General features: G+C 42.0%; 2 protein-coding genes across 2 annotated transcripts; both read right to left on the minus strand.

The window, feature by feature from the left end:
- Positions 1 to 909: 909 nt before the first annotated feature.
- LOC115686841 (protein PLANT CADMIUM RESISTANCE 2-like) lies at positions 910 to 3,353 on the minus strand. Its single transcript, XM_030612253.2, has 4 exons — positions 2,931 to 3,353; positions 2,733 to 2,804; positions 1,317 to 1,529; positions 910 to 1,222 (listed from the first exon to the last, which is right to left on the minus strand). Exons 1-4 carry the CDS (start codon positions 3,157 to 3,159, stop codon positions 1,125 to 1,127), a joined length of 612 nt encoding a protein of 203 aa, XP_030468113.1. The 5' UTR covers positions 3,160 to 3,353; the 3' UTR covers positions 910 to 1,124.
- Positions 3,354 to 8,192: 4,839 nt separating this feature from the next.
- On the minus strand, positions 8,193 to 9,763 carry LOC115686842 (protein PLANT CADMIUM RESISTANCE 2-like). Its single transcript, XM_030612254.2, has 4 exons — positions 9,456 to 9,763; positions 9,290 to 9,361; positions 8,651 to 8,863; positions 8,193 to 8,533 (listed from the first exon to the last, which is right to left on the minus strand). Exons 1-4 carry the CDS (start codon positions 9,691 to 9,693, stop codon positions 8,460 to 8,462), a joined length of 597 nt encoding a protein of 198 aa, XP_030468114.1. The 5' UTR covers positions 9,694 to 9,763; the 3' UTR covers positions 8,193 to 8,459.
- Between the last annotated feature and the right edge of the window lie 1,996 nt (positions 9,764 to 11,759).

The raw sequence follows: 11,759 nt of genomic DNA on the forward strand, positions 1-11,759 counted from the left end.
GGTGGGGTTCATCGAGATAATGCTCGGTGGCTCGTTGTACTATGAATAATGATTCAGGTCATTGGAGACTAGACACAATTGTATATGGGAGAATGACATAAAGTTTAGACACAATTGTAAATGGGAGAATGACATAAAGTTTTTCGCCGCACTAGTGAGTGCAAATAATGTCAAATCAGGCACTCTTTCGAGTTTTGACTCGCGACTCAGCTTTGATAATAATATCAATGAGGTATTACGTGGGACCGTAACGAGGAATAAAGCTGCTAAAGCAATAAATTTGAGAGGGCAAAACTAAGAAAGTACCTAATCCATTGCCGAGGCAACTTTTTGGGGCGATCATCTTTTGATTCCGCGTTACTTTTCGAGAAGAACATGAAGTTACTAGAAAATATGATAAATCAAGCTATTAGAACCAGTCTCTTTTGGACTACCTTTTTCATCGCCGAGGCAACATTTTTGGGCGATCTATTTTAGTAACTTAGGTAAATGTGTTTCTTATGAAGAACATATGAACTTACTTTTAAAAAAAAATAAAATCGGATATCCTTTGGAAAATGAATAGATTCTTGCTTCTAACCTTGGTCACATCCTTAGATATCTCTTCGTCTTTTCTCTTCATTGAGCAACAGGTGGAGGAATGAATGCAATGCCAAATTGCTCCGATCGTACCATCAATCCGACCATGTATCTGAACCCTCGATAGTTTGGCATCGTAAATTCATATTATATGATACGGGAAAATTCTTCGAGAAGGGAAGATGACAAAACTTATCCTAACAGGATTGAGGTCGCAACAATTCAACGTGCGCCGAGAAGATCCGGACTTAGGACGATTGGAGAGCGATCGAGACCACTCCGCAATGCCAACCTCGATCACAAAAGCACTCAAACGGTGCTTAGCTGAAGTAATGAAACTACACGAATCTAATAGCGAGAGAATGCCAAATGGTCATTCACCTGTCTTAATACACGTACCTACCCAGTTCATTAGAAAATAGATACTGGATGACACTTAAAACTATGTATACACCTGAATTAGGTGCTAAGAGAGGTTCTTTTCATCAGGTGCTTGTAAATAGTCCATCCGAGGTTTGTACATTACATATCTTGGACACCGCGGTCTACCGGGTCATCCCCGACTCGACCGGCGGCGCGGTCGACGGTGCCATATGAGACATCAAGATCCCGCGACTCCGTCTCTCCACATTCCCATGCCATCCTGCACCAATTGGTAAAGACCATTTTTTCACCGTTTAAACGTGTAATTTTGTTCGGCGAGGAGACGACGAAGAGAGTTTAAATGTTATGCTTACCAATCTTCATGTTGAAGCCATTGATCTTGAGCTCGCGGTACTCTTGACAGAGAGCGCAGTACTCGCACCAGAAGTGCACGCAGCAATCGCCGCAGGGGCTCTTCTTGAGGGCGTACTGCTGCCTCATCTTGGCGCGGTAGAAGCACGAGTAGCAGCAGCAGCAACCCACCGTGCAGGCTATCAGCGTGTACAGTGCTCCGTTCACACCGCAAGCTGCAGTGATTATACACCACCGGAAGAAAACACCATGGCAAGAATAAATGAAAACATTCTCAATGATTCATCACCAGTAGAATTATATCATTCCGCACCAAAAAACGTACAGAATTTCTGTCTGTACTGGTAAACTGCAAGAAGTGGTGGTCAGTTTGAAAACTGATTGGTAGAGGGTGGCTTTCCTTTTCTGGTAACCTGTTGGTAATTTAATTTACCAGCACTTAAATTACCAACTCTTTAAAGTATGATATTACTAGTTCTTTGTAGTAACTTATCAACTTTTATTTGCATAATTAGATGGCATTTCGAATTTAGTAACTCTTATATGAAATTGCCAATATAAATTAGAGTGATTTACCAATTTTTTTCAGGTTAATTACTTATTAGATTTAGATTAGTAAGTCTCATCTGCATTACTTAAAGACTTTTAATCCGTTCTTGATTTACCAACTCTTTCATTGAATTATCAACAATTATTTACCATGATTAGCAATCTCGTGCATTTATTAACTCTTTTAAGAGATTATTTACCTAGCCTCGCCCACTTTTCTCCCATTAAGCTACCATCTAGTACGGATTACCAATTCTCATTAGAAGTACTTACTAAGATTTTTTTTTTCAATTTGCCATATTTTTATTGCTTGTAAAATTGTATATGCATAACTAACACCTTATATTTACTAACTCTTTCTTGAAATTACTAACCTTAATTACATGACTTACTAATTTTCTTCCATTAAGGTATCAATTAGTTTTGGGTTACAAATTCTCAAGTACAGTTACATAATAAGGAATTGGGATCTCCCAGCTGAGTTAATTTTTGTTAATTTCTCGAGTCCATATGTCACCTCCTCTCTTAAGATGACAGATGGATGGTTGAGAAGCATGCTAGAAGTGAGAGCAATGATGTGAAAAGCTATATGGAGTCTAGAGAGGATCCCACTCGACAGTCCTCAATGATTGAAAAATATCAAGATGGCTATGATGGTGATGTTGGTCCATATGGACCATAAACTTATCTTCAATTATGAAACTAAGTGATCGCTCATTTGATATAGAAAAAAAAGTAAACTAGGGTATTCTATTCGGGATGCTCAGAATTCCTCGTTCTTAATGAGTTGGAGCAAAGAACTTGAGAAAGTAGAGAAGCTCTGTAATCGAAGAAATACAGCAAATCCATGGCAGAAGCAAACGACTTACATGATGACCCCTTATCCACAATCTCCGCAATCTGGCCAAAAGTCACGCAGGGACACCAACATGTGATGCAACCTAGGCAAACAAGCAAGAAACACACAGGTCGTCACACGGCAAGACGAAGATCTAAAACACAGTTTTTCTTCCCGAGCTCCGGGGCGCGAGCGCGCTGATCGCAATCGAGAGAGAGAAGAGACTCACAGTTCCTGCGGTCGGAGAGGCACTCGCACAGCCCGGAGGACCACTGCATTTGATCCCGCTCCTCGTATGTGGGCGGGGCGGAGGTCACCAGGGACGCGTTCTGCGAGTGGTGGTCGGAGTGGAGCAGCTTGTCGACATCCACCGGGGTCCCGGTCGCGGGCGGGGGAGGAGACGAGAAGCCGCTCCACTTGTCATCCTGAGCAGTATCGGCAGCCGATGAGGAATACATGGCTCTTCTCACCTTCTAGGGTGAATATCAAGAAGGGGACAGGAGAGCCTAGAGGGACGATGCCAAAGCGACCAAGAACTAGGAATGGTTGGAGATAGGATAATGGGTTCAAAGGAAGGAGAAAGGGAAGTATACTTTATAGAGCCAGGCTGCAGCTGAGAACTTGCATATGTTGGATTGACTCCGGGTCAACGGGGACCCGTTCCGTGTTGATCGATCCGCCATTAAAAAAGCCATTGAATTTCGTCATGGCTCTTTTGGGGGATCTTTCGCACGCATTTCGTCCGTCCTTAATAGTTTTTTAGGGGGACGGGAAAGGATGACCGTCGCCTTTGGCCGTGTTGCGTGAAAAGCGAAACCACGTCCCGGTCGCCCCCCCCTTCATCGACCGAAGACCGAGTAGGCTCTCACTCTTTGAGTAGTTCGAGACTTTTCTTTGGTCATCAAGGCGAAAGATTTACTCTGAATCGCCACGCGTTTTTGAACTCTTTCGGTTTGTGCGATTTCATCCCCGAACTAGACCTGTCAAAATGGGTTTGGAGACTCATTTCTTAATCCATATTTGATGGGTTTGAGTCGTTATGTGGTTAGTCATATACAAAAACACGTTATAAATGAATTTAGAATAGCAAAATCCAAAAAAATATGAACCGAAGATGGGTAGACTTTGTTAAGTAGTTTGAGAGTCTTCTTTCATCGTAAAAGTGAATTAACTTGAATTCTTCTTATGAGTAAATTGAATCACCATAGGTCTTTGAAATCTTTCGATTTGTGCGATTTCATCCCTGAACCATTTTGTAATGTCGTTCCTAAATTGAATCTGTCGAAATTGGCCGTAAACTTATTTCTTAACCCATATTTAATGAGCTGATTCGTTATATGGGTCGGGCATATTCATAATTCGGGTTATAAATGAGTTTAGAAAGGCAAAGTCCAAAAAAAATTATGAGTGTTAAATGTATTTTACCCGAACCAAACTTATCTCTATAACCCACTTTTCACTCTCTTTTATAAAACAACGGACTCCTCGGACTATCTCAAGTTCAGTGAAGTCTCAATTCCTCCATGTTATTTGTTGCTTTGAATCAATACAAAAATTGAAAACACTATGCATTGTTGAAAGCCAATTCTTTAGCATGTTATAGTCGAAATAAAGATCTTCCACTAAATAACAATACACGTGATGGGTTAACTAAGTGGATACATTTTTCATAGGGTAGATTAAATATGGATGTGTATTAGTAATATGGATCGGGATGGGTGTTGATCACTAAATTTGTATAGCATATATATAGGTCAATTTGTATCGGATCATTTTTTGAACCGATCCGACCCACCCATTTGACTACACTGAACTACGGATTTATTTGTTGGATTGGGTCCAAGTTGGTGGACGGAATTTACTGTAGTGGATTGATGACTGGACAAATTTGTTGACGCGAAACTCGTGATGTAGGGATTGGAGCTCCAAAAATCGATATTCAATGTGGAGATTCCGGATCGGATTAAAACATAAAATAATGACTGAGAAGAGAAAGATCTTATAGATGAGCATTCGCTTATCACCTGCACACCCCTCTATCACGAATCATGGAACAAGAACTCAACAATTCGCGTCGTCACTGTGGTTTCCCGGTGAAGTTTCCTACCGCTTCAACCGAAACCGACTGACGGAGGAGGTTATATGGCCGGCCAAACTATATGGTCTAATAATTCTACAGTCACTGCTTCAAAAGCATGTCCGTCACGTCTTTGCGTGTAGCTTTGGGCCTTGGAATGATTACGGGACGATCTCCTTTCGTTTCGTAGCGAGGCGGGTGTCGGGTTTCCAAGGGGAACGATCCGGAGTTTAGGAAAAGAGCAAGTTGAGGCGATCAACGAGCATCGCGGGTGCTGCGGAAGCAAGAGATCGAACGGTATAATAGACAGAACAAGAAAATAAATTGAACACCAGATTTACCACATCCACAGGAAGAGTAGCAACAAATTCCACTATAGATCAAGCGATATACGGAGATTACAACCACATTCGAATCACTCAAACATTTTAAGTATTTCTCAAGCCACAATTACACTAAATAAATCACGCAGTGTTTAGCTCCACAATTTCTTACGAAATAACCTCTCAATCTTACGAAAGAATTATACACGAATTCTTACCACAAGATTTAATTAGCTTCAAACACTCGGATATCCTCAGGGTGCAATTTCTTAACAGGAGCTTCTCTTTGATACTCTTCACAAAGAACATCCCCTTTTTATATATAGACAAGAATTGGCTAAACAATAGCAAACCTCTTTTTAGGAAACATTCTCCAACTAAGAAATCATTCAATTACGAAACATGTTTAAAATAGGAAACCAACTTAAAATGGGAAACCTATTTGAATTAGAAAACTTCCTTTTTGAACTCAAAATCGAGATATAATTTTGACGGCGGGCGCGAAGGTAAGATCGCCTGAACAAGTTAGTAGACTTGATGGATGAATGTACATGTCTCAAACATCGAAAACAGAGAGCTAATGCAGCAGAACTGAAGCTTCGAAGATACCGTACCCTTGATACAGGAACAGACTTAACCCCAACACCAGAGAGCCCAAAGAAACAAAGAAAGCTTCATCGGCCATATCTGCTGCAGATCTCTCCGCACCCGAAAAGCAGAGCAACAGGTGAAAGCAAGAGATTCCATCGGAAATGGCCCCCCCGCAAAGCAAAAGAGGAAAGCTACAGCTTGCCGACACGGCGTGGATGATTCGTCCTCGAGCTCTGTCCCGACAGTAGGGTAACCATCGGGGAATGGTCCGCCACCGTTGCCGTGCTCGTCGGGCGACGAGGGACTGCTGCTGGCTTCCGGCAGGGCCTCCCGGAGTCAACGCGAGACCGTTGACCCCGCGAGGCGGAGAAGTTCTCCCATCCTTTCTTCCTCCGAGCTCTGTCCTCCACGCGTCGTTCGATGGACTGGCGCCAGTAAACGTGGACCGTTCCCCGCCATGCACGCATGATAGGGAAAGTGACGCGAAAACGACGTCGCTGCTTCATGCTTAATGCTTCGTGTGTAATTTCTTCGTGGGTCATGCGCCTTTTATTGCAGTGCTCATTCTTATATTTTTCCGGTTAATTCCAAAAAAAATCACCAACTTTATTTTGAGTGATAATTCTGGCCGAAAACTTTTTTTTTGTCTCATAAAAAACAATTAACTTTTACTCGAGTCTTAGATCCGGCTCTTGTAATGTGAAATTTTTGAAATTGTTCGGGCTAGATTTGAGATTTAAGGAAAAGATGGTGATTTTTTATGAGGCAAAAAAAAAAATTTCAAGCTAGAATTGCCATTTAAGGTAAAGTTGATGCCTTTTTTTGGGAATTAAGCCTATATTTTTCTGCATTGCGTATTGGGTTTAATTAGAATTTTGTAATTTGTGGTTTATGGCAATTGTCAAAACAACCTTTCTTTACATCTCTAGATTTCCGAAATTTCTTTTTATTTCAAATTTCTATGGACTTTTATTTCCGTGCGAAGAGTTTGATGACAACTGCTTATTTTCTCATCTATAGACGGATACGAATCGACATTTTCCATCGTTAGGGCATGGTTTCAACGGCATAATGTTAATCTAAAGTCAAATCTCGAGGTGCAGCTGAAACTTCCCAATATTATGGTATGATTTTCTTTTTTAAATATATGTAAAAGACCCGGGATGACCGACCAGCGCTAGCGACTCTCTCTGACGTTACCACATCAACCCATGATTACTCTACGGTTTCACATTGAGGCAAGATACATCGACTTCGTAAATCTCGGACTCAAAGGTCTGAGTTTCGGCAAGCCCGTCACTTTTACATGACCAAGATGCTAGTAGTCGGGTAGTCATAAATCACGCTCCTCATCGTTTTTAGGTATATGCGTTGCGCAGTTTTCCATCTAGGCTTTTTCACTAATTTCTTGGTATATGATGTGAATTGTTGTGGTTTTTGACTCTACTTTTGTCCAATCCACGTGGCTCTTGTATTGGCGATACATCACACGCTCGCACGTCACGCAAGTTGCCAAACAGAGAAAGCCATCCGCAAGACTTCCAAACTCAAAACAGTGTCCTGTTCTAATCAAACGTCCTTTTCAGTTTTACATTATCCTGACTTCCGAGCCTCTCTTTGATTTTTCAGAGCAGGAAGGACGTGTTGGTTTTTCCCTCCCCCCCCCCCGATCTTGTCCGATTCAGTGATTCGCGATGGGTGTTTTGTCACTCGTTCTATCGGCCCAACACGTACAAAATATCCGAAATGAGTTGCCAAACAGCCCCGAAAAACTGTGCAGAAAAGTCTTCCAACTTCCTACTCAAGTTACGGTGGAAAATTCCAGCACATGAGGTCGTGAATTGTAATGCGAGCATCAGGGACAGTGATGGATGGAGAGGAGTGGAGCTAGCGGTGGCCGTCGGACAACTTATGCATTCATGCGAGCATGCATAAAAGGATGAGTTGGGCATAAAGACGTATCGTCCAATTATATATAGAATCATACACACGTGTTGCAAAAAAGTGTGCATGCAATGGCGAACCGAGAATTCGAGTTAAGGAGGCAAGATATGAATTTTTCATTTAAATAACATGTATAGAAAATATTTCGTCCTAGGAGGGGCGGAGGCTACCGCGAGCCTCCTATGTCTGCCAATGTGCACATGCCATGTATGGATCTAAATTGAAAGTTGCTGCGTTCGAGTTCCATATGGAGCGGGGAAAATGTTATGAGCTTAAAAGTCGACATCCATTCACCTTTAACTCCTAGATGTCATTCTTTTGAAAGACTTGACCCATATGCACTCGATCTAATCGACGGACGAGAGCAAGGAGTCATTGCGGGTGTTGAAGGTTCAAGGCCGGGTAAGAAGTTGCGATAGATAAACGGATAAATCGTCCCTCAATGTTATGTAATTTTGGTACGATTTATGTTTCGCAGGAGAGAGAAGGTGACAAGTCCACTAAAATTCCCTCGACACAAAGACGGAACAAACGGAAAGATTCACGCACTGAACAATGCTATCAAAAGATTTATAAGTTGACAATTCATACTCCCCCCGAAGGTCTTATAGTGCAAACTTAATCGAACTCTTAGTGCAGTCTGCGCCAACAAAATGAAAAAGGATATTACAAGTAGGAGCTGAGCTCCGACTTTACTAATCACGCAGAACAATACATGGCATATGTTATTCTGAGTAACAAGTTCACTTGCATAATCAAGCAGAGGAAAGAGAATTATATTCTTGGTCGAAACAAGATGTTACCCCTTAATCAGCACAGGACTCTAGCGCTTCATGCCGCCTTCCACCACTGGAGCCATTGCCACTTCTCTACGTTGCCTGGCGTTCTCTTCCCATCCTGCACACCAATCCAACCATTTTGAGTCAGTACTTGATCAACACTTAGAAAGACTAGTATCTGCACTATTTGAAAGCTAGCCGGCCCTAAGATTTTGGAAAGGAATGGGTTTTTTACCCCTCTCCACGTCGAATCCGCGGCTCTTGAGCTCTCGGTACTCTTGACAAAGCGCGCAGTGCATGCAGCAGCAGTGGACTAAGCAGTCATGGCATGGATCTTGCTTCAACCCGAATTCTCGTCTCAGTTTGGTTCGGTAGAAGCATGAATAGAGGCATGTGCACGGAGTCAGGGAGTAGAGCAGCGCAAAGATTGCGCAGTTCATGACGCAAGCTGCAATCCAAGGTCGGACAAGTGAGTGCAAATATATAATTAGACTTTGTTAGTTTTTTCGGTAATTAATTAGCCTTTCATAACAGGGAAAATTAATCGCCTATGTTATCTGCATAAGTTGTCAAATCCAGAATCGGGATAAGTTCATAAAATTCGACATCACATGTCCACTGTTGCACTCTAATTAACTGGCTCTGCTTGCTTTGTGAACTGCGACTCGAGTTCTTCATGCGCAGGCTTCATTTGTGACCCAACATTATGACAGTTCATCCCGATCGGTCGCTATTAGACGAAACTCGACCTATGTCAAGGACTTATTCGAAATATAACCGTGTACCTGAAGTATAATCCCAGCGCAAAATAATAATAATTTGGAGCGATCCTCGGACATATATGCGGACACGTATACAGAAGTTATATACTCACACGTTTCCCCTTTGTCCACAATCTCTGACATCCATCCGAAGGTGATGCATGGGCACCAGAAGGTGATACAGCCTGCAAACAACATGGAGTTGTATGAATTTATTTCTTGATACGTGGAAGAAGAAAGGGAAAGAAGAAGCTGGCAATATGAACAGGTTTCTCTTACAGCTTTTGATGTCGTCGAAGCAGCCGCAGAGGCCGGTGCTCCAAGGGTGTTCTTCGACATCGTAGGGTCTGGTTGAGCTCATGCTGGGTGGGCTGTGGGTGGTGAAGATGAGATAATGCAGAGTTTCTGATGTCCGCCTCGTTCTGGGGATTGATATGCAGGCACCCAGTGAAAAACGAAGGGGTGAAGGAGGACAGAATAACAAAAGAGCTAGTTCCACTCTAGATGAAGCGTGCATGACCAGGGGACGGACGTGAATTTAAAGACCATTGAGTGTCCCTTCCGTGAAATTTCTCTCTGTGAGTATTTCGAGTGAGCTCTTTATGAGATATTGTGAGATAACACTTACGGATCAACTTTGGATATAATTGAGGACCGGTAAACACGATCGAGCTATTGTAATTTCTGTACTCTCAAGATTCATAATGAATTTTTTAGCGCCGTCTCTCTCCATAGAGTAGATATCGACACTCGAGCCGAATCACGTAAATCTATGGTATTTTTGTATTTCTCCGTAACATCCTCTTCTCATATTTGTTTTGCATTGCAAGATCACTTACTTTCCTCGTTATTTTCATTACACATAATTTGAGTGTCATGCTACATTCTTTAGGAAGAAAATGGTAATCGTAAAAAAAAGTTTGGCTACAATTTGGTTAAACGCTTGATCTCAGGAAGTTTAATCATCTAATTTAGTTATCAACGTGTTCCTTCCTGCGTGAGGGCAATTATGAAAGTTTAGTAAAGCGTGGCCCTCAATTACGAAAGCTTTGCCTCTGATAATTGTTAGTCTCCTTTTGAATGTTCAGAGCAGAAAGGACAATTTGGTTTTTCCTCCAGTGTTGTCCGATTCGCAGTATGTTTTGTCAATCTTGGACTGGTCCAACACATTAAAAATGGAACTACTTCCTACTGAAGTTATGGTGGAAGATTTCTAATCCACGAGGCTGTGAAGGGTAATGCGAGTATGAGCGACAATGATGGACCCAAGGAGTGGGTCAGCGGCTGCCGTCGCCTCTCGGCTATGTGGATCAGTGTCTGGCCACACGACCAGCCCTCTAGGTCTGCCAATGTATGCATGCCATAAGCTTATCTATAAGTCGACATCCATCCGCCTCGGTTTCAAAATGGCACGGTCGATAATCCTTTCGAAGACGACCCACTTGCGTTCGATCCAATCGTCGGATGAAAGCAAAGAGTCATCGTGTCTTTCACGGAGAGAGCGACATTGATAAATCCACTAAAATCATCTCGTATACGACCAAAACCACATATTACTTTTCACAATCTCTCACGACATATGGCATATGTCATTTCTAGGAAACAATCCATAGCACAAATTTAGGGGCTGAGCTCCAACTTTATCAAACGCACAGAACAATCCATGACATGTGTTATTCTAAGAAACAAGTACACTTGCGTAATTAAGTAGAGGAAAGATAAGATGTTGCCCTTAATTAGCACAAGACTCTTAGCGCTGCATGCCGCCTTCCACCTTTGGAGCCATTGCCACTTCTTTCTGTTGCCTGGCGTTTCCTTCCCATCTCCATGTTGAATCCGCGGATCTGGAGCTCTCGGTACTCTTGACAAAGCGCGCATGGCAGGCAGGAGGCATGGACCAAGCAGTCGTGGCAAGGATCTGCCTTCAACCTGTATTTCTCTTCTCAGTTTGGATCGATAGAACTAGAAGCATGAGTAGAGACATGCGCACGAGTCGATCAGCGTAGAGATTTTGCTGTTAATGAAGCAACCTGCAATGCAAAGCCTGAATAAGTAAGCGCGATTTATATAATTAAGCCTTTGTTGGTCTTTTAGGTAGTTAATTAGCCTTTCTTACAGGGAAAGTTAATATTCTATATTTTCTGCATAACACATGTGCACTGTTGAACTCTAATTTTCTGGCTCTGCTTGCTTCAAAACTTTTGGGCCCTAAACTTCCCTAGAATGATCATATTGCACATAATCAACTTCAAATTTTGACATTCTAACGGCATCCAAAATACTCTATGCGAATCATGTTTGAGTTCATCATGCTCTGGCTTGATTTGTGACCCAACATGTTACAACTCGTCCCGACCGTTCACTCATTAGGCAAAATTCGACATATATCAAGGACTTTTCGAAAAATGACTGCAAAAGGCAATGCAAACCGTGTAATTACCTGAAGTATAATCCGAGTGCAAAATAATAATAATATGGAGTGATATTCAAACATATTTGCGGACATGTATACAGATATTATATACTCACATGATGTGTACAGTTAATATATCATTGTTGTCCCATAATTTCTTGATTTAAGCT

The sequence above is a fragment of the Syzygium oleosum genome, unplaced genomic scaffold, assembly GCF_021117445.2.
Source record: "Syzygium oleosum isolate NSW1041296 unplaced genomic scaffold, Sole_v2.1 Sole_v2.02, whole genome shotgun sequence".
In the NCBI taxonomy this organism is placed as follows: Eukaryota; Viridiplantae; Streptophyta; class Magnoliopsida; order Myrtales; family Myrtaceae; genus Syzygium; species Syzygium oleosum.